Source organism: Daucus carota, chromosome 8, assembly GCF_001625215.2.
Source record: "Daucus carota subsp. sativus chromosome 8, DH1 v3.0, whole genome shotgun sequence".
Taxonomy (NCBI): Eukaryota; Viridiplantae; Streptophyta; class Magnoliopsida; order Apiales; family Apiaceae; genus Daucus; species Daucus carota.
The window spans coordinates 31,512,670-31,533,443 of NC_030388.2; the positions used below are offsets into that span (position 1 = coordinate 31,512,670).

The 20,774-nt window shown below is 38.9% G+C and overlaps 6 protein-coding genes and 1 pseudogene across 6 annotated transcripts; 2 read left to right on the forward strand and 5 right to left on the reverse strand.

Annotated features, from left to right (window-relative positions):
• The first annotated feature begins 261 nt into the window (after nucleotides 1–261).
• Nucleotides 262–3,085, forward strand: LOC108199343 (pectin acetylesterase 8-like). The gene is made up of 12 exons (XM_017367121.2): nucleotides 262–543; nucleotides 611–693; nucleotides 927–1,059; nucleotides 1,179–1,255; nucleotides 1,398–1,484; nucleotides 1,708–1,832; nucleotides 1,924–1,954; nucleotides 2,065–2,118; nucleotides 2,212–2,289; nucleotides 2,384–2,477; nucleotides 2,550–2,695; nucleotides 2,786–3,085. Exons 1-12 carry the CDS (start codon nucleotides 423–425, stop codon nucleotides 3,014–3,016), a joined length of 1,260 nt encoding a protein of 419 aa, XP_017222610.1. The 5' UTR covers nucleotides 262–422; the 3' UTR covers nucleotides 3,017–3,085.
• Nucleotides 3,086–3,203: 118 nt separating this feature from the next.
• On the reverse strand, nucleotides 3,204–4,513 carry LOC135146726 (non-functional NADPH-dependent codeinone reductase 2-like). The gene is made up of 3 exons (XM_017367126.2): nucleotides 4,100–4,513; nucleotides 3,788–4,028; nucleotides 3,204–3,719 (listed from the first exon to the last, which is right to left on the reverse strand). The coding sequence occupies exons 1-3, from the start codon at nucleotides 4,420–4,422 to the stop codon at nucleotides 3,315–3,317; spliced, it is 969 nt and encodes a 322-aa protein (XP_017222615.1). The 5' UTR covers nucleotides 4,423–4,513; the 3' UTR covers nucleotides 3,204–3,314.
• Nucleotides 4,514–4,599: 86 nt separating this feature from the next.
• LOC108199344 (pectin acetylesterase 8-like) lies at nucleotides 4,600–10,281 on the forward strand. Its single transcript, XM_017367122.2, has 13 exons — nucleotides 4,600–4,875; nucleotides 4,944–5,026; nucleotides 5,261–5,393; nucleotides 5,513–5,589; nucleotides 5,730–5,816; nucleotides 6,042–6,166; nucleotides 6,258–6,288; nucleotides 6,399–6,452; nucleotides 6,539–6,616; nucleotides 6,713–6,806; nucleotides 6,898–7,043; nucleotides 7,134–9,732; nucleotides 9,859–10,281. The coding sequence occupies exons 1-12, from the start codon at nucleotides 4,755–4,757 to the stop codon at nucleotides 7,335–7,337; spliced, it is 1,233 nt and encodes a 410-aa protein (XP_017222611.1). The 5' UTR covers nucleotides 4,600–4,754; the 3' UTR covers nucleotides 7,338–9,732; nucleotides 9,859–10,281.
• Nucleotides 7,553–8,854, reverse strand: LOC108199345 (non-functional NADPH-dependent codeinone reductase 2-like). Its single transcript, XM_017367123.2, has 3 exons — nucleotides 8,454–8,854; nucleotides 8,142–8,382; nucleotides 7,553–8,073 (listed from the first exon to the last, which is right to left on the reverse strand). Exons 1-3 carry the CDS (start codon nucleotides 8,852–8,854, stop codon nucleotides 7,669–7,671), a joined length of 1,047 nt encoding a protein of 348 aa, XP_017222612.2. The 3' UTR covers nucleotides 7,553–7,668.
• On the reverse strand, nucleotides 8,829–10,167 carry LOC108199346 (non-functional NADPH-dependent codeinone reductase 2-like). Its single transcript, XM_017367127.2, has 3 exons — nucleotides 9,854–10,167; nucleotides 9,523–9,763; nucleotides 8,829–9,450 (listed from the first exon to the last, which is right to left on the reverse strand). The coding sequence occupies exons 1-3, from the start codon at nucleotides 10,165–10,167 to the stop codon at nucleotides 9,046–9,048; spliced, it is 960 nt and encodes a 319-aa protein (XP_017222616.1). The 3' UTR covers nucleotides 8,829–9,045.
• Nucleotides 10,282–10,565: 284 nt separating the features above from the next.
• Nucleotides 10,566–17,854, reverse strand: LOC108199347 (non-functional NADPH-dependent codeinone reductase 2-like; annotated as a pseudogene).
• Nucleotides 17,855–18,803: 949 nt separating this feature from the next.
• On the reverse strand, nucleotides 18,804–20,593 carry LOC108198566 (non-functional NADPH-dependent codeinone reductase 2-like). Its single transcript, XM_017366316.2, has 3 exons — nucleotides 20,043–20,593; nucleotides 19,537–19,777; nucleotides 18,804–19,376 (listed from the first exon to the last, which is right to left on the reverse strand). Exons 1-3 carry the CDS (start codon nucleotides 20,354–20,356, stop codon nucleotides 18,972–18,974), a joined length of 960 nt encoding a protein of 319 aa, XP_017221805.1. The 5' UTR covers nucleotides 20,357–20,593; the 3' UTR covers nucleotides 18,804–18,971.
• Between the last annotated feature and the right edge of the window lie 181 nt (nucleotides 20,594–20,774).

The following is a 20,774-nucleotide window of genomic DNA, read 5'->3' on the forward strand; positions in this document are numbered from 1 at the left end:
GGAATCCGGGATCAGCTTAGACTAAATTCCCGCTGGATCCTCAAAAATTAATATAGATTTTTTAATGTCATGATTTTTAGTTAAAAATTAGCAGATACTTGATTTCCAGCTGCACCCAACTTCCAAAATTCAGCGATCTACTATTTTAGCTCCGACTATTTCAGAATCCTACTTCTGCCACTACTTATATATAGTAAGGACTTGGGCCCTAGGTGAGATATTGCACATGTGAGTCTAACCTACAAAAATACAAAAGAACATAATGCACAGGCCTATAAGATAAGTATAGTAGTGACTAAAATTGTGAATTTGTGTGGTTATTATGTATTGTAATGTATTCTCATTTATAAGTATCTTATAAGATTAGGTGTTCAATTCTTTTGAACTACTGTCACTGTTAGAGAATCATATGATATCTGATCATGAAGATGGGATCAATCTTAGTAGTACTGGTACTTGTTAATGCAGTTCTATATGGGCTTCAAGCTGTGGCAAATCCACCTGATTTGATCAAGATTCAGAGTGCTGTTGCAAAAGGAGCAGGTGCACTTTCATCTTTTATTACCATGTAACTTGAATTTCATATGTCTGTAACTGTTTATGTATGCAGTGTGTTTGGATGGGAGTCCACCTGCCTACCAGCTTGATCGGGGGAAGGACGAAGGAGTTAACAAGTGGCTGTTACACTTGCAGGTTTGTCTGATTTTGTCGTAATTTGTACTGATAACCTCTCTATAGTGATAAAAAGTCTTGGTCCCTAGTGGTGATTAGTATTAATGTATAAACCCTTCTTATGTGATAACCTCTTTAAAGTGATAATTTTTCCGCTCCCAAGGATATGGCTTTAGATACTGTATAATGTGACTGAAGTTCTTTGAGAGGTAGCCTACTGGCTGGCTTAATATGGTTATCAATTTGTATTATAGGGAGGATACTGGTGCACTACAGTTGAAGAATGCAGCATGAGAATGAATGACAGCAGCGGTCTTGGTTCATCTAATAAAATGACGAGTCTTTATTTTACTGGAATCTTAAGTGATAACAAGGAGCTAAATCCAAGTGAGATTGAATTCCTACTCAATTACGTGTTATGATGATATTTCAAACTCTGGTGCTGATATCTGGAAGCAAGGTTTAAAGGTGATTTGCTTACAAGTGACTTTCTGATACTTTTGCAGACTTCTACAATTGGAATAGGGTCTATGTAAGATACTGTGATGGTTCCTGCTTCACCGGTGACAAACAAGAATCTTTGGTAAGTGTGGCGTGTTCATGATCATTAGCAGCAATCCTAGTAGTAGGCTATTAGCAACTGTTGGTTGAACAACCTGGCTATACTAACACATTGATGTTTATTTCTCCTAATGAGTAATCTATTGCTCAATTGTCAATAACAGGTTGATGGACCATACTACAGAGGTGGTAGAATATTCTACGCTATCATGGATGAGCTGTTAAAACTTGGAATGGAAAATGCTAGCAATGTATGATCTTCTGAATCTTGAATAATCGTTTTCTGTTTATCTCAATCAGTCAGAAAATCTTTAGGAACGCTGTCCATTATCCGCTGTGTTAAGTTTAATATATCACTGTGGGAATTATGGTTCATGTGAAGGAGGAAGTAAAAGAACATGTGCTGGTGGGGCTAAGCGAGTCTAATCAGGAACTTGTATGAAACTGTTCACAACTGATACCTGTAATATACAGGTATTTCTTACGGGCAATTCTGCAGGAGGATTGGCAGCAACTTATCATTGCGATACGTTCAAAAATATACTGCCTCTTTCTACTGAAGTTAAATGCCTAGCTGATGCTTCCTTTTTCATTCATCTGTAAGTCCCAAAGTTCTTATGTGCTCAAGTTAACTCTTCCCCCTAAGCGTTTATGAGGCTAAGTAACGTGAACTTGGTGACTTATCAACAGAAATAATCCTTCTGGCTTCGTAAACCTTCATGTAATTGTTCTCTAAGCCCTTTGTGTTCATGTATGACTTAATTCAGTTTTGAGTCTGAGTCTTAATTCACTAGCTAAATCTAAGAGTGTTTTCTCAATCTTCTAATGCAGGGATCAGTTACATATCTGCCATTATCATGCACATCAATGATGGATGCTGCCTCGGTACTTTTTTTTATAAACTGTCATATTTTTCTTTAATTTATAAATATGTCGAATGTTGGAGTGATATACAATTGCTTATTAACCAATATCCAGTGCCTCTACCCCCGGAATGTTGTTCCAGATATCCAGACTCCTATGTTTCTCTTGAATTCGGCATATGATACTTTTCAAGTTAGTACTAATTCATTCTTTCTTTCTTTTCTGATACAGTGATTATGTAATTAATGATTTCTATGATTCAAACAATTTCTTTAACTTGTTTTAGGTTGCATCAGCAATCCGGTTGCCAGAAAATTCAGATCGTTCTTGCTTGTATAATCTAACAGGCTGCCCTACCGCTGTACTGGATGCCTGGATAAGTAATTAGCTTCAAATTCCTTAGCATCACATCCCTTAGTTCTATGCTCATGTTATCTACTTTCCTACCCCAGATTTTAGGACGAAGTTTTTGCAAGAAGTGACTGACTTGGGTAATCTTTCCACGAGAGGCTTGTTCATCAACGCGTGCCATACTCATTCCCAGTCTGAGTTTCAAAGTAAATGGCTGGGGGATCCCGATTCTATGCTTGATAACATGGTAATTTATCAGAAATCTATCTGACAAACGCGCTTAAAATGTCAATATATATGTGAGAACTAATATAGTTATCCAAATTGCGATGAACAGACAATTTCAGAAGCTGTGGGAGAATGGTATAATGACAATAAGCTAATCCAACTGATTGACAGAGAACACATCTATCCCAGACAATGCGTTGTCGATGCTTCTGAGCCATATGCTTGCAACAACTATACAATTGGTGCATCTTATCTCTGTGACGTAAACCAAAACAAATCAAACATACCCAGTGTATCTCACTCGTATGACAGAGTGGAGCGTAAGATGTATTATACTTGAACTAAAAATATATATTGATAATATATATACTTTGTGCACTCTGTATAAATATTTCAACCATTTGGGGAAGTCGTCAAAGGTTGACAATTTTATGGCAAACCACCGATTCCAATAGGCGGGGAACCAAGAGTGACTTGCCACGTCAACTTTGACAACCTCGTGGCAATCCTGTTGGAGATGCTCAAAGCTAAAAACATTCTTTCTTTTTTATTATTTTTTGCAGTTATTAAAATGAGTTTACATGTTCTGCAAAAAACCATCCTTAATAGATATACTCCCCATCCTTGCAACCATCATTTCAAAGTTCTCCATCCCAGAACTCCTCGACTGACTTAATAAGGCCAGTTTCAGAGATAAATATCTCTCCGCGGCTTGTCCTACTCTGTGGGATTTCAGCTATGTTCTTGAAGTCTTCATCGCTCAACTCCCAGTCGAAAATATCAAGATTCTGCTTCATTCTCTGTTTGTTGAAGCTCTTCATCACAATGACAACTCCTTGCTCATAAATCCATCTCAAAGCCACCTGAGCTACAGATTTTCCTTTCGACTCTGCAATTTTCTTCAGAACCTCAGATTCCAACACTCCGTTGCTTCCCCAGAAGGTACCTGATCCTCCAAGCGGAGAATAAGCAGCTACCATGATTCCATTTGCATTACAGAACTCTCTTAGCTTTCCTTGTTGCCATGCTGGGTGCATCTCCACCTTTGATCATAAATTGATCAGTAAGAGCAAAGTGTAAAATAATACCTCTGAATAAAATCCGGACTTACTTGATTAATAGCTGGAGGAATCTTGGCAAAAGCAAGAATATTATCAAGCAATTTGCAAGAGAAATTACTGACACCAATTGATTTCGTAAGGCCAAGTGTCTGGCACTCTTCCATGGCTGTCCAAACAGATTTGATATCCATCGGGACAATATCTTCAACGTTTACTGGAAAAGGTACCCCGGGCTTCATGCTCACTGGCCAATGTATCAGATACTGATCAACATACGCGAACTTCAGCTTCCTGCACAAGAATAAACACATAAGGCCTTGGTTCAAGTAAATACAAATGAACAAGTGGTGCATCTGCACTACTTCAGAGTTGCTTGAAGAGCAGGGAGGACGCGATCTCCATGATTATCAGTACACCAGAGCTTAGAGGTGATGAAGACTTCATCCCGAGACTTGATTAGGCCAAGACTCAGAGCTTGAGATATGGCTTCACCAAGAGCTTCCTCTGTTTGGTAAAGAGCAGCAGTATCAAACATCCTGTAACCGAGCTCAATCGCTTCAAGCACTGCTTTTATAACAGTCTCGGGTCCTGGAAACGGATCAGCTGCTGTCCCCAGTCCCAGAACTGGCATAGGCCTCGCGTTCCCAGAACTCAAAGTAACCTGTGGAATACTAAGTGATGCCATTTTTTTACCTGCCAAGCACCTCTGGTTTGTATGGTTATAATTTAGCGATCTACTGTTTTAGCTCCGACTATTTCAGAATCCTACTCATGCCACTACTTATATATGGTAAGGACTTGGGTCCCGGGTGAGCTATTGAACATGTGAGTCTGACATACAAAAATACAAAAGAACATAATGCACAGGCCTATAAGATAAGTATAGTTGATTAAAATTTGTAATTTGTGTGGTTATTATGTATTGTAATGTATTCTCATTTATAAGTATCTTATAAGATTAAGTGTTCAATTCTTTTTAACTACTGTCACTGTTAGAGAATCATATGATATCTGATCATGAAGATGGGATCAATCCTAGTAGTACTGGTACTTGTTAATGCAGTTCTACATGGGCTTCAAGCTGTGGCAAATCCACCTGATTTGATCAAGATTCAGAGTGCTGTTGCAAAAGGAGCAGGTGCACATTAATATCTTATTACCATGTAACTTGAAATTTCGAATGTCTTTAACTGTTTCTGTGTGCAGTGTGTTTGGATGGGAGTCCACCTGCCTACCAGCTTGACCGGGGGAAGGACAAAGGAGTTAACAAGTGGCTGTTACACTTGCAGGTTTGTCAGATTTTGTCGTAATTGGTACTGATAACCTCTCTGTAGTGATAAAAAGTCTCGGTACCTAGTGGTGATTGGTATTAATATATAAACCCTTCTTATGTGATAACCTCTTTAAAGTGATAATTTTTTTCCCTCCCAAGGATATGGCTTTAGATACTGTATAATGTGACTGAAGTTCTTTGAGAGGTAGCCTACTGGCTGGCTTAATATGGTTATCAATTCGTATTACAGGGAGGATACTGGTGCACTACAGTTGAAGAATGCAGCATGAGAATGAATGACAGCAGCGGTCTTGGTTCATCTATTAAAATGACGAGTCTTTATTTTACTGGAATCTTGAGTGATAACAAGGAGCTAAATCCAAGTGAGATTGAATTCCTACTCAATTACATTTTATGATAATATTTAAAACTCTGGTTCTGATATTTGGAAGCACGGTATAAAGGTGATTTGCTTACAAGTGACTTTCTGATACTTTTGCAGACTTCTATAATTGGAATAGGGTCTATGTAAGATACTGTGATGGTTCCTGCTTCACCGGTGACAAACAAGAATCTTCGGTTAGTGTGGCGTGTTCATGATCATTAGCAGCAATCTAGTAGTAGGCTATTGGCAACCGTTGGTTCAACAACCTGGTACTAACAAGTTGATGTTTATTTATCCAAGTGAGGAGGATTTATTGCTCAATTTTCAATAACAGGTTGATGGACCGTACTACAGAGGTGGTAGAGTTTTCTACGCTATCATGGACGAGCTTTTAGAACTTGGAATGGAAAATGCTAGCAATGTATGATCTTCTGAATCTTGAATAATCGTTTTCTGTTTATCTCAATCAGTCAGAAAATCTTTAGGAACGCTTAGTCCATTATCCCTTGTGTTTAGTTTAATCAATCAATGTGGGAATTATGGTTCATGTGAAGGCGGAAGTAAAAGAACATGTTCTGGTGGGGCTAAGCGAGTCTAATCAGGAACTTGTATGAATCTGTTCACAACTGATACTTGTAATATACAGGTATTTCTTACGGGCAATTCTGCAGGAGGATTGGCAGCAATGTATCATTGTGATAGGTTCAAGAATATACTGCCTCGTTCTACTGAAGCTAAATGCCTAGCTGATGCTTCCTTTTTCATTCATCTGTAAGTCCTAAAGATCTTATGTGCTCAAGTTAAATCTTCTCCCTAGGCGTTTATGAAGCTAAGTAACGTAAACTTGGTGGCTTATCAACAGAAACAATCCTTCTGGCTTCGTAAACCTTCATGTAATTGTTCTCTAAGCCCTTTGTGTTCATGTATGACTTGATTCAGTTTTGAGTCCAAGTCTTAGTTCACCAGCTAAATCTAAAAGTGTTTTCTCAATCTTCTAATGCAGGGATCAGTTACATATCTACCATTATCATGCACATCAAAGATGGATGCTGCCTCGGTACTTTTTTTTATAAACTGTCATGTTTTTCTTACTTTAATTTATAAATATGTCGAATGTTGGAGTGATATCTAACCAATCTCCAGTGCCTCTACCCCCGGAATGTTGTTCCAGATATCCAGACTCCTATGTTCCTCTTGAATTCGGCATATGATACTTTTCAAGTTAGTACTAATTCATTCATTCTTTCTTTTTCTGATGCAGTGATTATGTATGTCATCATTTCTATGATTCTAACAATTTCTTTTTCTTGTTTTCAGGTTGCATCAACAATCCGGTTGCCAGAAAATTCAAATCGTTCTTGCTTGTATAATCTAACTGGCTGCCCTACCGCTGTACTGGATGCCTGGATAAGTAATTAACTTCAAATTCCTCAGCATCACATCCCTTAGTTCTATGCTCATGTTATTATCTTGGAAAATAAGCTTCTACTTTCCTACCCCAGATTTTAGGACGAAGTTTTTGCAAGAAGTGACTGACTTGGGTAATCTTTCCACGAGAGGCTTGTTCATCAACGCGTGCCATACTCATTCCCAGTCTGAGTTTCAAAGTAAATGGCTGGGGGATCCCGATTCTATGCTTGATAACATGGTAATTTATCAGAAATCTATCTGACAAACGCGCTTAAAATGTCAATATATATGTGAGAACTAATATAGTTATCCAAATTGCGATGAACAGACAATTTCAGAAGCTGTGGGAGAATGGTATAATGACAATAAGCTAATCCAACTGATTGACAGAGAACACATCTATCCCAGACAATGCGTTGTCGATGCTTCTGAGCCATATGCTTGCAACAACTATACTATTGGTGCATCTTATCTTTGTGACGTAAACCAAAACAAATCAAACATACCCAGTGTATCTCACTCGTATGACTGAGTGGAGCGTAAGATGTATTATACTTGAACTAAAAAAATGTATTGATAAATATATATATTTGTGCACTTATATAAATGTTTTAACCATTTATATATTTGGGGAAGTCGTCAAAAGTTGACAATTTTAAGGCAAACTACTGATTCCAATAGGCGGGGAACCAAGAGTGACTTGCCACGTCAACTTTGACAACCTCGTGGCAATCCTGTTGGAGATGCTCAAAGCTAAAAACATTCTTTCTTTTTATTATTTTTTGCAGTTATTAAAATTAGTTTACATGTTCTGCAAAAAACCATCCTTAACAGATATACTCCCCATCCTTGCAACCATCATATTAAAGTTCTCCATCCCAGAACTCCTCGACTGACTTAATAAGGCCAGTTTCAGAGATAAATATCTCTCCGCGGCTTGTCCTACTCTGTGGGATTTCAGCTATATTCTTGAAGTCTTCATCGCTTAACTCCCAGTCGAAAATATCAAGATTCTGCTTCATTCTCAGTTTGTTGAAGCTCTTCATCACAATCACAACTCCTTGCTCATAAATCCATCTCAAAGCCACCTGAGCTACAGATTTTCCTTTCGACTCTGCAATTTTCTTCAGAACCTCAGATTCCAACACTCCGTTGCTTCCCCAAAAGGTACCTGATCCTCCAAGTGGAGAATAGGCTGCCACCATGATTCCATTTGCATTACAGAACTCTCTTAGCTTTCCTTGTTGCCATGCTGGGTGCATCTCCACCTTTGATCATAAATTGATCAGTAAGAGCAAAGTGTAAAATAATACCTCTGAATAAAATCCGGACTTACTTGATTAATAGCTGGAAGAATCTTGGCAAAAGCAAGAATATTATCAAGCAATTTGCAAGAGAAATTACTGACACCAATTGATTTCGTAAGGCCAAGTGTCTGGCACTCTTCCATGGCTGTCCAAACAGATTTGATATCCATCGGGACAATATCTTCAACGTTTACTGGAAAAGGTACCCTGGGCTTCATGCTCACTGGCCAATGTATAAGATACTGATCAACATACGTGAACTTCAGCTTCCTGCACAAGAATAAACACATAAGGCCTTGGTTCAAGTAAATACAAATGAACAAGTGGTGCATCTGCACTACTTCAAAGTTGCTTGAAGAGCAGGGAGGACGCGATCTCCATGATTATCAGTACACCAGAGCTTAGAGGTGATGAAGACTTCCTCGCGAGACTTGATAAGGCCAAGACTCAAAGCTTGAGATATGGCTTCACCAAGAGCCTCCTCTGTTTGGTAAAGAGCAGCAGTATCAAACATCCTGTAACCGAGCTCAATCGCTTCAAGCACCGCTTTTATAACAGTTTCTGGTCCTGGAAATGGATCAGCTGCTGTCCCCAGTCCCAGAACTGGCATAGGCCTCGCGTTCCCAGAACTCAAAGTAACCTGTGGAATACTAAGTGATGCCATTTTTTTACCTGCCAAGCACCTCTGGTTTGTATGGTTATAATTTACACTTACATAAGATAAACCTCTAGAATACTCCATTCATTTATTTTGTAAAATGGTCAATATCATGAATTTCAATACCCACACACCTGTATTCTTACCACACTACAAAATTATTTGAATTTGACGTGCACAACAAAAATTAGATAAAAGCCATTGGTCACTGTACTACAAGTCACCCTCTGAGAAAAAATCATTGGGGAATACTTATGTATATAGAATAATTTTTTTCAAAGTTCTCCGTCCCAGAGCTGCTCGAGTGACTTGAAAGGGCCTGCTTCAGAGATGAACATCTGAGCAAGGCCTGTCCTGCTCTGTGGGATATCAGCAATCTTCTTGGACTCTTCATCTGTCAACTCCCAGTCAAAAATTTCGAGATTCTGCTTTAGTCTCTCTTTGTTGAAGCTCTTCATCACAATGACAACCCCTTGCTCATAAACCCATCTCAGAGCCACCTGAGCTACAGATTTTCCTTTCGACTTTGCAATTTCCTGAAGAACCTCAGATTCCAACACCCCCTTGCTTCCCCAAAAGGCACCTGGTCCTCCAAGCGGAGAATAAGCAGCTATCGTGATTCCATTTGCCTTACAGAACTCCATCAGCTTCCCTTGTTGCCATGCCGGGTTCATCTCCACCTAGGATAAAGACACAAGCTCGAGGATGAAACTGATCACTTAAATTGTTTAGTTTGTCAATTTGAGACTTACTTGATTGACTGCTGGAGGAATCTTAGCAAAAGCCAGTAAATCAGCAAGCTTCTTGCAAGTGAAATTACTGACACCAATTGATTTTGTAAGGCCAAGTGTTTGGCACTCTTCCAAGGCTGTCCAAACAGACTTAATGTCCATCGAAACAACGTCTTCAGGGCTAAATGGAAAAGGTGCTCCAGGCTTCAGGCTCACCGGAAAATGTATAAGGTATTGATCAAGATACTCCATCTTCAGTTTCCTGCACAGTAAAATATTCCAACATATTCATCAGCATAGTCAGATATAATCTTTCATCTTAGTTACTATAAAGTGTAGTCTAATATATTACTGCAGAGTCCTTCGAAGGGCAGGGAGGACACGATCGCCATAATTATCAGAGCACCAGATCTTAGAAGTGATGAAGACTTCGTCCCTGGACTTGATCAAACCGAGACCAAGAGCCTGAGATATGGCTTCACCAAGAGCCTCCTCTGTTTGGTAAACAGAAGCAGTATCAAACATCCTGTAACCGAGCTCAATCGCTTCAAGCACTGCTCTTACGACGGTATCTGGTCCTGGAAGTGGATCAGCTGCTGTTCCCAGTCCCAAAACAGGCATGGTTTTCGCATTCCCAGAACTCAGAGTAACTTGTGGAGTGCTCATTTTTCAGATGGTATAGAAATTGCAGGTGAATTCTCTTGTTTAATATGAGCAGGCTATGAGTTCAGACTTTGAGAGAAAAAAATCTATGTTATGAGAAGAAAAATATCTTTGCAACTTTACTACCACAGATACTTGGTGTGCCCACAGGCCACAAGTCAGAGATTTCAGGCTTAAGTCTGAATATCAATCATCCACTACAAAATAATGTAAATTGTTAATTTCATAAATAAACTTTTATGAACAAAAATTTTAAATTTTGCTATAATGAAAGAAAATATGAGTGAATTTAAATTTCTTCTGATGAAGATTGCTGGGAAACATGTTGGACAAGTGGAATGAACATTTGTTTTAAAACACGTGAGTTAGATTTCTAGCTATTTAAATTAGTTAGAATGGAATGATTGAAAGAATGAGAAATATAATATAGATATTTTCTCACATCACTCACACTTTAGAGTACAAATTTCATTCCATCATCTCTCCATTTCAGTTTATCCAAGTGAACGCAACCTAAGAGTTTATTACAGAAGACGGAACAGAACAACAAGATACATTTTAATCCATCCTTTCAACAGTATTTTTATTATTCTCCATCCCAGAGCTGCTCCAGTGACTTGAAAAGGCCAGTTTCTGAGATGAACATCTTTGCGAGGCTTGCCCTGCTCTGCGGGATATCAGCAATCTTCTTCAACTCTTCATCTGTCAACTTCCAGTCCAAAATTTCGAGATTCTGCTTTAGTCTCTCTTTGTTGAAGCTCTTCATCACGATGACAACCCCTTGCTCATAAACCCATCTCAACGCCACCTGAGCCACAGATTTTCCTTTCGACACTGAAATTTCCTTAAGAACCTCAGATTCCAACACTCCTTTGCTTCCCCAACGGGCACCTGGTCCTCCAAGCGGGGAATAAGCAGCTATCGTGATTCCATTAGCATTACAGAACTCCATCAGCTTCCTTTGTTGCCAGGCTGGGTTCATTTCCACCTTTCAACATAAATGTATCATAATTGTTAAGTAACGAGTCCATCTGAAACTCAAGGTGTTAGAGAAATACTATTGAACAGACATAACTATACAAGAGGGTGCGAGGACTTGAACTAAAGACCCCTTCTAAGCTCTGATATCATGTTAAGTATCCAACAAAACTTTTTGTATCATTCAACAACAAGAGTGCATGATCATAGTATGTAGTATCTGTGACATTAATTTTCATTTTGTCAATTATATACATGACCAGACTAGAATAAAAAGACAAGCTCGAGGTTAAAAGTGATCACTTAAATTGTTTAGCTTGTGAATTTGATCTTTACTTGATTGACTGCTGGGGGAATCTTTGTTGGGTTTTAGTTTCTATCTATGAGATTAAAAGCCCAATAGGATTTCCCTTGTTTTGGCCCACAAGGAGATAAAAATAAAGGGAACCCTATATATATAAATATAGGAGGATATTTGTGAAAATAAGCAAGAGAGAAAATAGGCAAAGGAGAGAAATTGGGTGAAAATTCGTAGGTAATTTTCTGGTTGCGCTGGCTGCCTTGTTTTTGCGTTTCCCGGAGTTCCAACGGTCGGATCGTCTTGAATTTCGGACAGTATCTTCCTAACACCGATATCTAAATTCTGAACGGTGGAGATCGGATTCGGAGGTGTATTTGAGGGGCTGGGCAGTAGCTAAAGAGCCGTGGGGAGGCTGAACCTAGCCGCGGGTCTTTGTTCTCTTATTGTCTTATTTGGTTCCATACTTCTTGACGAGTTATTCCAAGAGTGTGAAGGTGATTGTATTCCTCTAGTTCTATCTAGAGAAGAACTTGGTGTATTACCCATATAATTTGTCATAGTGAATTGTTTGGGTGGACTACGGTCCCGTGGTTTTTACTCCTTTCATTGAGGGGGTTTTCCACGTATAATTCTTGGTGTCTTGTTTATTGTTTATTGTTGCTTTACTTGTTTGTTTCATCGAAGGTTCATACAAGTAGGGATAAGTATTGTCCAACGAAGATTAATTCCGCACTTAGCAGTTGCCGTTGTGGTCACTTTTTCCCATCAGATTGGCATCAGAGCCAGGTTATTGTTTTTGAACTTGTTTGAACGATGGAAACGAATACGAGTAGAATGGTTAATTTGAATGGTTCTAATTATCATGTTTGGAAAGGGAAGATGGAGGATCTTCTTTATGTGAAGGAATATTATCTTCCCGTGTTTACTACCGAGAAGCCTGCAAATAAAACCGAGCAAGAATGGACTATTTTGCATCGACAGGTTTGTGGGTATATACGGCAATGGGTGGATGATAATGTTTTGAACCATATTAGTGGAGAGACACATGCGCGTACTTTGTGGAACAAGCTCGAGCAACTCTATGCTCGAAAGACGGGAAATAATAAGTTGTATCTGATTAAACAGTTGATGTCTCTACGATATCAAGATGGCACTACAATTTCTGATCACTTGAATGCATTCCAAGGAATTATGAATCAGCTTGCTGGAATGGGTATCAAGTTTGAAGATGAGATACAGGGATTGTGTCTTTTGGGTACTTTACCAGATTCTTGGGAGACATTCAGGATGTCTTTGTCGAACTCAGCTCCGGATGGTATTATCAGTATGGAACTAGCTAAGAGCAGTATTCTGAATGAAGAGATGAGAAGAAAGTCACAGGGTTCATCTTCACAGTCAGAAGTCCTAGTCACCGAAAGGAAGGGGAGAGCTCAAAGCAGAGGTCCAGCCAATAGAGGTAATCAACGGAGTAGTTCTAGAGGTAAGTATTCTAATGTTGAGTGCTATCATTGTGGTAAGAAGGGACATACGAAAAAGTTCTGCAGAAAGTTGAAGCGAGAAAATAAAAAGAGCTCAGACAACGATCAGACGAAAACTGACAGTAGTAATGATAATTCTGTGGTGATTGCTACTACTGATGAGCACCTGATCTGTTGTGATGGAGACATTGTTAACCTTGCACAAGATGATTTGAGTTGGGCTATTGATAGTGGTGCTTCGTGTCATGTTACGTCACGAAGGGACTTCTTTACATCTTATACTTCTGGTGATTTTGGAGATGTTAAAATGGGTAACAGTGGCATATCAAAAGTTGTTGGCATCGGTGAGGTATGTCTGAAGTTTGACACAGGCATGGAGTTATTTCTTCATGATGTGAAGCACGTTCCAGATATGCGAATGAATTTAATTTCAACAGGCCTTCTTGATGATGAAGGGTATGTTAGCAGCTTTGGTAATGGTCAATGGAAGCTCACTCGGGGTTCTTTAATTGTTGCAAGAGGAAAGAGGTGTCCGAAATTATATATGACACAACCTAAAGTCTCTACTGGCATTGTTAACGCTGTGGAGAATGTTGATATGATTGATTTATGCCATAAGAGACTTGCTCACATGACTGAAAAAGGAATGAATATGCTGTCGAAGAAAAAGGTACTATCTGGTCTGACTGATATACATTTGAAAAGGTGTTCTCACTGTGTTGCTGGCAAGCAAAACAGAGTTTCTTTTAAGAGTCGTCCTCCCTCTCGTAGAGAGCATATACTTGACTTGGTGCATTCCGATGTTTGTGGTCCCATGAAAACCCGAACCAATGGTGGTTCATTATATTTTGTTACATTCATCGATGATCATTCAAGGAAGTTGTGGGTTTATACCTTGAAGACTAAAGATCAAGTATTAGACGTGTTTAAGCATTTTCAGGCTTTAGTTGAGAGACAGACTGGGAAGAAACTGAAGTGTATCCGGACAGATAATGGAGGGGAGTATACAGGTCCCTTTGATGTGTATTGCAGACAGCAGGGTATTCGGCACCAAAAGACTCCACCAAAGACACCTCAGCTTAATGGTTTGGCAGAGAGGATGAACAGAACACTAGTGGAGCGGGTCAGATGTTTACTTTCACATGCTGAGTTGCCGATGTCTTTCTGGGGTGAGGCACTGAATACTGCGATAAATGTGTTAAATCTCTCACCTTGTGTTCCTTTACAGTTTGATATTCCAGATAGAGTTTGGAGTGGTAAAGATGTTTCTTATGATCATTTGCGTGTCTTTGGATGCAAGGCTTTTGTGCATATTCCCAAAGATGAAAGGTCTAAACTAGATGTGAAGACTAAAGAGTGCATATTTCTTGGTTATAGCCAAGATGAGTTCGGCTATAGGCTCTATGATCCAGTTTCAAAGAAGATTGTGAGAAGCCGAGATGTTATCTTTATTGAAGATCAGAGTTTGAAAGATGTTGGGAAGGCAGAGTCATTTCCTCAACATAACAATGATCTGGTTGATTTGGATCCAGTTCCTCCAAGACATGTGGACTCGCAGGTTGGAGACGATGCTCATGATAATGACCAACATGACACTAATACTGATATTCCCGAAAATAGTGACATGGATGATGATGCCCATGAGGAGTCACCGGTACAAAATGTTCCACCATTCGTTCCACTCAGGCGGTCTAACAGAGATCGTCATCCTTCCAACAGATATTCTGCTGATGAGTATGTTCTATTGACTGATAGTGGTGAACCTGAATCTTATGCAGAAGCTATGGAAGATGAGCACAAGAAGGAGTGGGTTTATGCCATGCAAGATGAGATGAAATCCTTGTATGAGAATAATACTTTTGAGTTGGTGAAGCTACCTAAGGGGAAACGAGCTTTGAAAAACAGGTGGGTTTATAGAGTGAAGCAAGATGAGCATACTTCACAACCACGGTACAAAGCTAGGTTGGTCGTCAAAGGATTCAGTCAGAAAAAAGGTATTGATTTTGATGAGATTTTTTCTCCCGTTGTTAAGATGACATCAATTCGTACGGTGCTTGGTTTAGCAGCTAGTCTTGATTTGGAGGTTGAACAAATGGATGTCAAGACAGCTTTTCTACATGGTGACTTGGACAAAGAAATCTATATGGAGCAGCCTGAAGGTTTTGAGGTTAAAGGTAAAGAGGGGTATGTTTGTAGACTTCTAAAAAGTCTATATGGTTTGAAGCAAGCACCAAGGCGATGGTATAAAAAGTTCGAGTCATTTATGAAGAAGCAAGGCTACCGTAAGACTATTTCTGACCATTGTGTTTTTGTTCAGAGATTTTCAGATGATGATTTTATCATATTATTGCTTTATGTGGATGACATGCTTATTGTTGGCAAAAATACTGAAAGAATTTCCCAACTGAAGCAACAGTTGAGTAAGTCCTTTGCCATGAAGGACTTGGGGCCAGCGAAACAGATTCTTGGCATTCGTATTCATCGAGATAGAGTGGCCAAGAAGTTGCATATATCACAAGAGCAATATATTGAGAAGGTGCTTTGCAGGTTCAACATGGATAAAGCTAAAGTTGTTAGTTCTCCTCTTACTACCAACTTTAAGTTAACTGAAAAGGATTCTCCTTCTACGAAGGAAGAAATTGCAGAGATGGATGGAGTTCCATATGCCTCAGCAGTAGGAAGTTTGATGTATGCTATGGTATCTACGAGACCTGATATAGCCTTTGCAGTTGGGGTTGTCAGTCGTTATCTAACAAATCCGGGTAAGAAGCATTGGGAAGCAGTTAAGTGGATTATGCGATATCTTCGAGGTACTTCCAAATTGGGTCTTACATTTGGGAATGATAAACCAGTGCTTATTGGATATACAGATTCTGACTTGGCAGGTGATAAGGATACATTGAAATCCACTTCTGGATATTTGATGACTTTTGCAGGGGGAGCAGTCTCATGGCAATCTAGGTTGCAAAAGGGTGTTTCACTTTCTACGGGGGAGGCAGAGTATGTAGCAACAACTGAAGCTTGTAAAGAGTTGTTGTGGTTAAAGCGATTGATGCAGGAGCTTGGCTTCCCGCAACAACGCTATGTGGTTCTTTGTGATAATCAAGCAGCTATTGATATAGCTAAGCATCCAACATTTCATGCACGGACCAAACATATCGATATGAGGTATCATTGGATTAGAGACGCTCTTGAAGAAGGGTTGTTTGAAGTGGAAAAGGTACACACCGATGATAATGGTTCTGATATGTTGACAAAGTCTTTAGCTAAAGGGAAGCTAAAGGTATGTTGTTCGATCGCCGGAATGGCAAACTCTTTCTCATAGTTAGAAAGGGGGAGATTTGTTGGGTTTTAGTTTCTATCTATGAGATTAAAAGCCCAATAGGATTACCCTTGTTTTGGCCCACAAGGAGATAAAAATAAAGGGAACCCTATATATATAAATATAGGAGGATATTTGTGAAAATAAGCAAGAGAGAAAATAGGCAAAGGAGAGAAATTGGGTGAAAATTCGTAGGTAATTTTCTGGTTGCGCTGGCTGCCTTGTTTTTGCGTTTCCCGGAGTTCCAACGGTCGGATCGTCTTGAATTTCGGACAGTATCTTCCTAACACCGATATCTAAATTCTGAACGGTGGAGATCGGATTCGGAGGTGTATTTGAGGGGCTGGGCAGTAGCTAAAGAGCCGTGGGGAGGCTGAACCTAGCCGCGGGTCTTTGTTCTCTTATTGTCTTATTTGGTTCCATACTTCTTGACGAGTTATTCCAAGAGTGTGAAGGTGATTGTATTCCTCTAGTTCTATCTAGAGAAGAACTTGGTGTATTACCCATATAATTTGTCATAGTGAATTGTTTGGGTGGACTACGGTCCCGTGGTTTTTACTCCTTTCATTGAGGGGGTTTTCCACGTATAATTCTTGGTGTCTTGTTTATTGTTTATTGTTGCTTTACTTGTTTGTTTCATCGAAGGTTCATACAAGTAGGGATAAGTATTGTCCAACGAAGATTAATTCCGCACTTAGCAGTTGCCGTTGTGGTCACTTTTTCCCATCAATCTTAGCAAAAGCCAGTAAATCAGCAAGCTTCTTGCAAGTGAAATTACTGACACCAATTGATTTTGTAAGGCCAAGTGTCTGGCACTCTTCCAAGGCTGTCCAAACAGATTTAATGTCCATCGAAACAACGCTTCAGGGCTAAACGGAAAAGGTGCTCCAGGCTTTAGGCTCACGGGAAAATGAATAAGATATTGATCAAGATACTCCATCTTCAATTTCCTACACAGCACACCACAATAAACAAGCACAGTTATTCCAACATATTCTTAAGCAAAGTTAAACGAGATCGTAGTTATTATAATAAAAGGGGCGTTTGGTTCATGGTTAATGAGTCTGGTAACGGGAATCAGAACCATTTTGTGGTATGCCATGAGAACCCAATTTCCACTTGTGGTACCCTTTATTCTCATTCCCGATTCTCATTCTCATCTGTCATCCAAACGCCCCAAGAGTGTATTCCGATATATTACTGCAGAGTCTTTTTCAGGGCAGGGAGGACACGATCACCATGATTATCGGAGCATCCGATCTTAGAAGTGATGAAGACTTCGTCCCGAGCCTTGATCAAACCAAGACCAAGAGCCTGAGCTATGGCTTCACCAAGAGCCTCCTCTGTTTGGTAAACAGAAGCCGTATCGAACATCCTGTAACCGAGCTCAATCGCTTCAAGCACTGCTTTTATGACCGTCTCTGGTCTTGGTACTGGATCATCTGCTGTTCCCAGTCCCAGAACAGGCATGGTTTTCGCATTCCCGGAACTCAGAGTAACTTGTGGAGTGCTCATTTTTCAGTTGGTACAGAAATTGAAGGTGAATTCTCTTGTTTAATATGGCCAGGCTATGAGTTCAGACATGGAGATGAACGAGGCGAATTTAAAATAAGTGCTTCTTGGTTAAAGTATAAAAATAAAATGGAGGTGAGAAGCAAGTTAAGTGATGATTAAATTGTTTGGCAGATAAATCGAAGTCGGAAATAAAAGCTAGCTTCTTATAAGTGGTTATTAAATTTTCAAAAAAAAAAAAAAGTGGTTATTAATTTTTTACATAAACAGTATAAATAAATGTTTCTAATTTATAAATTCAGAAACCGGATGAACACCTCAAAATCTATGTTAAATCTATGTTACAAAGAAGAAGAATATTTTTGTCATTTTACTACCACAGATAGGTATGTGCGCCCACACGTCACAAGTCAGAGATTAAAGCAGGGGTTGCATTATTGATTCCAATCCGAAAATCCGAGACGAATTTGATCAATAAAATACAATTTAGATCTCAATTTTTTCAAGTTTGTGGTGAATTCTGATTAATCCAAAATCAATCGGAGAAAATAGGATATTTTTTTAATTAAATTTGAATTACCTAAAATTGATTTGTAATTACTCAAGATTGGATATATATATTTAAAATATAAAAATATTATATATTTATATAAAATACAAATATTTATATTATATTTGTATTATTTATTATTTAAATTTAATAACTGTTTTATTCTGATGTCAAAAAATTAAATAATTAGAATTAAAATAACATTTATTCATTTATTGCTAAAAAAAATAAATTTATCAATAATTATTATAAAGTAAGTTTACTCGTATTATGTATCATGTTCCCGTTGAGTATTCCGATCTACTAAATTCTCCGATCAAAAAATGTTCGGGTTCTGACCTCGTTTATCAATCCCGACAGACCCCAACCTTACAAACTTAAGTCTCGAAATCAATTGTCTGCAATAAAATAATATAAATAGAATTTTATAAAAAAATTTCAAATTTGACTATGACAGAAAAAAGAAAATGTATTTTTTTTATCATAAAAACGGTTGTATTAAACCAAATCGAAGGTTATAAATCCGGATGGACAGAGTTTTCTTCGTTCAAGAAGGTGTATCATCTAACCGAAATCAGGATTCTAAGATTAACGGTTGAGAATAACGTATAGTGCAAATAGACAAAAGTAAAGCAATTGACACAGATCACAATCATCAAATTTGATTTATTGTTCTCCATCCCAGAGCTGCTCAAGTGACTTGAAAAGGCCAGTTTCTGAGATGAACATCTCTGCCAGGCTAGCCCTGCTCTGCGGAATTTCAGCAATCCTCTTCGAATCTTCATCTGTCAACTCCCAGTCAAAAATTTCCAGATTCTGCTTTAGTCTCTCTTTGTTGAAGCTCTTCATCACAATCACAACTCCTTGCTCATAAACCCACCTCAAAGCCACCTGCGCCACAGATTTTCCTTTCGACGTTGAAATTTCCTTAAGAACCTCAGATTCCAGCACTCCTTTGCTTCCCCAACAGGCACCTGGTCCTCCAAGCGGAGAATAAGCAGCTATCGTGATTCCATTTGCATTACAGAACTCCATCAGCTTTCTCTGTTGCCAGGCCGGGTTCATTTCCACCTTTAAACATAAATATATCAGAACTAGACACGAGGGGAGGACTCGAACCCAAGACCCCTCTCGAGTTCTGATACCATATTAAATAACTAAACAAAATTTTATATTATTCAACAACAAGAGTCACTACTTAAATTGTTTAGTTTGTGAATTTGATCATTACTTGATTGACTGCTGGAGGAATCTTAGCGAAAGCCAGAATATCAGCAAGCTTCTTGCGCGTGAAATTACTGACACCTATAGATTTTGTAAGGCCTAGTGTTTGGCACTCTTCCATGGCCGTCCAAACAGATTTAATGTCTATCGAAAAAACTTCTTCAGGCTTATACGGAAATGTTGCTCCAGGCTTTAGGCTCGCTGGGAAATGTATAAGATATTGATCAAGATAGTCCATCTTCATTTTCCTGCAGATAATGCATTCCACCATATTCATCAGCAAAGTTATATCAGATACTCCGTCCGTCCCAGTAGATTATTTACGTTCACTGTTTGCAACCTATAAAGTATAGTTACATAATGGTTTTTTTAATAAAAGCTTAAAAGTCAACTTTTTATTCAAGAAAAAAAATTTTAAAAAAATTTAATGGAACTATATATTTTATAGGAGTCACAAAATGTCTGTGGACAGAGGGAGTACTAAATACTATAAAGTCTAGTAAGATATATTACTGCAGAGTCGTTCGCAGGGCAGGGAGGACGCGATCGCCATGATTATCACAGCACCAGATCTTAGAAGTGATAAAGACATCCTCGCGAGACTTGATCAGACCAAGACTAAGAGCTTGCAATATGGCTTCACCAAGGGCCGCCTCAGTTTGGTAAAAAGAAGCAGTATCGAACATCCTGTAACCGAGCTCAATCGCTTCAAGCACTGCTTTTACGACAGTCTCTGGTCCTGGAAACGGATCCGCTGCTGTCCCCAGTCCCAAAACAGGCATGGTTTTCGCATTCCCGGAACTCAAAGTAACCTGTGGGATGCTCATTTTTTTGTTGGTGATACCTGCCAGGCTCCTCTAGGCTCTGGCCAAGTTTATATAGAAATTGCAGGCGGATTTTCTTGTTTTGTTTGACCAGGCTAGGAGTCCAGGCATTGGGATAAAATCTATGTTATGAGAAGATTTATGTTTTTGTAATATTATTACCATGGAATCATATGTTGATGCTTGTGAATGCGCCCAAAGGCCACAGGCCAAAGCCAGAGATCCTGGACTTTAATTGAAAATCAGTCATCATTTGCTACAAAATAATTCTCCTGCAAGCAAGAGTACAGAAAGAAATGGAGGATAATCTCTTATCATTTTAACTCTATGAGGTAAAAAGTGGAAATTGAACTTAATCGGTGAAATTACTGAACAACAAGTATTAATCGAAAATTAATTAAATTGATCGGGTAATAATCGA

What these genes read in the sequence shown, in the direction of transcription:
- LOC108199345 (XM_017367123.2), bottom strand. Translation starts at nt 8,854, where the DNA reads ATGGAGTATTCTAGAGGTTTATCTTATGTAAGTGTAAATTATAACCAT. An exon ending in GCTCTTCAAGCAACTTTGAA is followed by an intron (nt 8,383 to 8,453) that starts GTAGTGCAGATG and finishes ATTCTTGTGCAG; the next exon opens with GAAGCTGAAGTTCACGTATG. An exon ending in TTCTTCCAGCTATTAATCAA is followed by an intron (nt 8,074 to 8,141) that starts GTAAGTCCGGAT and finishes TTATGATCAAAG; the next exon opens with GTGGAGATGCACCCAGCATG.
- LOC108199346 (XM_017367127.2), bottom strand. Translation starts at nt 10,167, where the DNA reads ATGAGCACTCCACAAGTTACTCTGAGTTCTGGGAATGCGAAAACCATG. An exon ending in GCCCTTCGAAGGACTCTGCA is followed by an intron (nt 9,764 to 9,853) that starts GTAATATATTAG and finishes TTTACTGTGCAG; the next exon opens with GAAACTGAAGATGGAGTATC. An exon ending in TTCCTCCAGCAGTCAATCAA is followed by an intron (nt 9,451 to 9,522) that starts GTAAGTCTCAAA and finishes TCTTTATCCTAG; the next exon opens with GTGGAGATGAACCCGGCATG.
- LOC108199343 (XM_017367121.2), top strand. Translation starts at nt 423, where the DNA reads ATGAAGATGGGATCAATCTTAGTAGTACTGGTACTTGTTAATGCAGTT. An exon ending in AGTGGCTGTTACACTTGCAG is followed by an intron (nt 694 to 926) that starts GTTTGTCTGATT and finishes TTTGTATTATAG; the next exon opens with GGAGGATACTGGTGCACTAC. An exon ending in GTGACAAACAAGAATCTTTG is followed by an intron (nt 1,256 to 1,397) that starts GTAAGTGTGGCG and finishes TGTCAATAACAG; the next exon opens with GTTGATGGACCATACTACAG.
- LOC108199344 (XM_017367122.2), top strand. Translation starts at nt 4,755, where the DNA reads ATGAAGATGGGATCAATCCTAGTAGTACTGGTACTTGTTAATGCAGTT. An exon ending in TAACAAGGAGCTAAATCCAA is followed by an intron (nt 5,394 to 5,512) that starts GTGAGATTGAAT and finishes ATACTTTTGCAG; the next exon opens with ACTTCTATAATTGGAATAGG. An exon ending in GAATGGAAAATGCTAGCAAT is followed by an intron (nt 5,817 to 6,041) that starts GTATGATCTTCT and finishes TGTAATATACAG; the next exon opens with GTATTTCTTACGGGCAATTC.
- LOC135146726 (XM_017367126.2), bottom strand. Translation starts at nt 4,422, where the DNA reads ATGGCATCACTTAGTATTCCACAGGTTACTTTGAGTTCTGGGAACGCG. An exon ending in GCTCTTCAAGCAACTCTGAA is followed by an intron (nt 4,029 to 4,099) that starts GTAGTGCAGATG and finishes ATTCTTGTGCAG; the next exon opens with GAAGCTGAAGTTCGCGTATG. An exon ending in TTCCTCCAGCTATTAATCAA is followed by an intron (nt 3,720 to 3,787) that starts GTAAGTCCGGAT and finishes TTATGATCAAAG; the next exon opens with GTGGAGATGCACCCAGCATG.
- LOC108198566 (XM_017366316.2), bottom strand. Translation starts at nt 20,356, where the DNA reads ATGAGCATCCCACAGGTTACTTTGAGTTCCGGGAATGCGAAAACCATG. An exon ending in GCCCTGCGAACGACTCTGCA is followed by an intron (nt 19,778 to 20,042) that starts GTAATATATCTT and finishes CATTATCTGCAG; the next exon opens with GAAAATGAAGATGGACTATC. An exon ending in TTCCTCCAGCAGTCAATCAA is followed by an intron (nt 19,377 to 19,536) that starts GTAATGATCAAA and finishes TTATGTTTAAAG; the next exon opens with GTGGAAATGAACCCGGCCTG.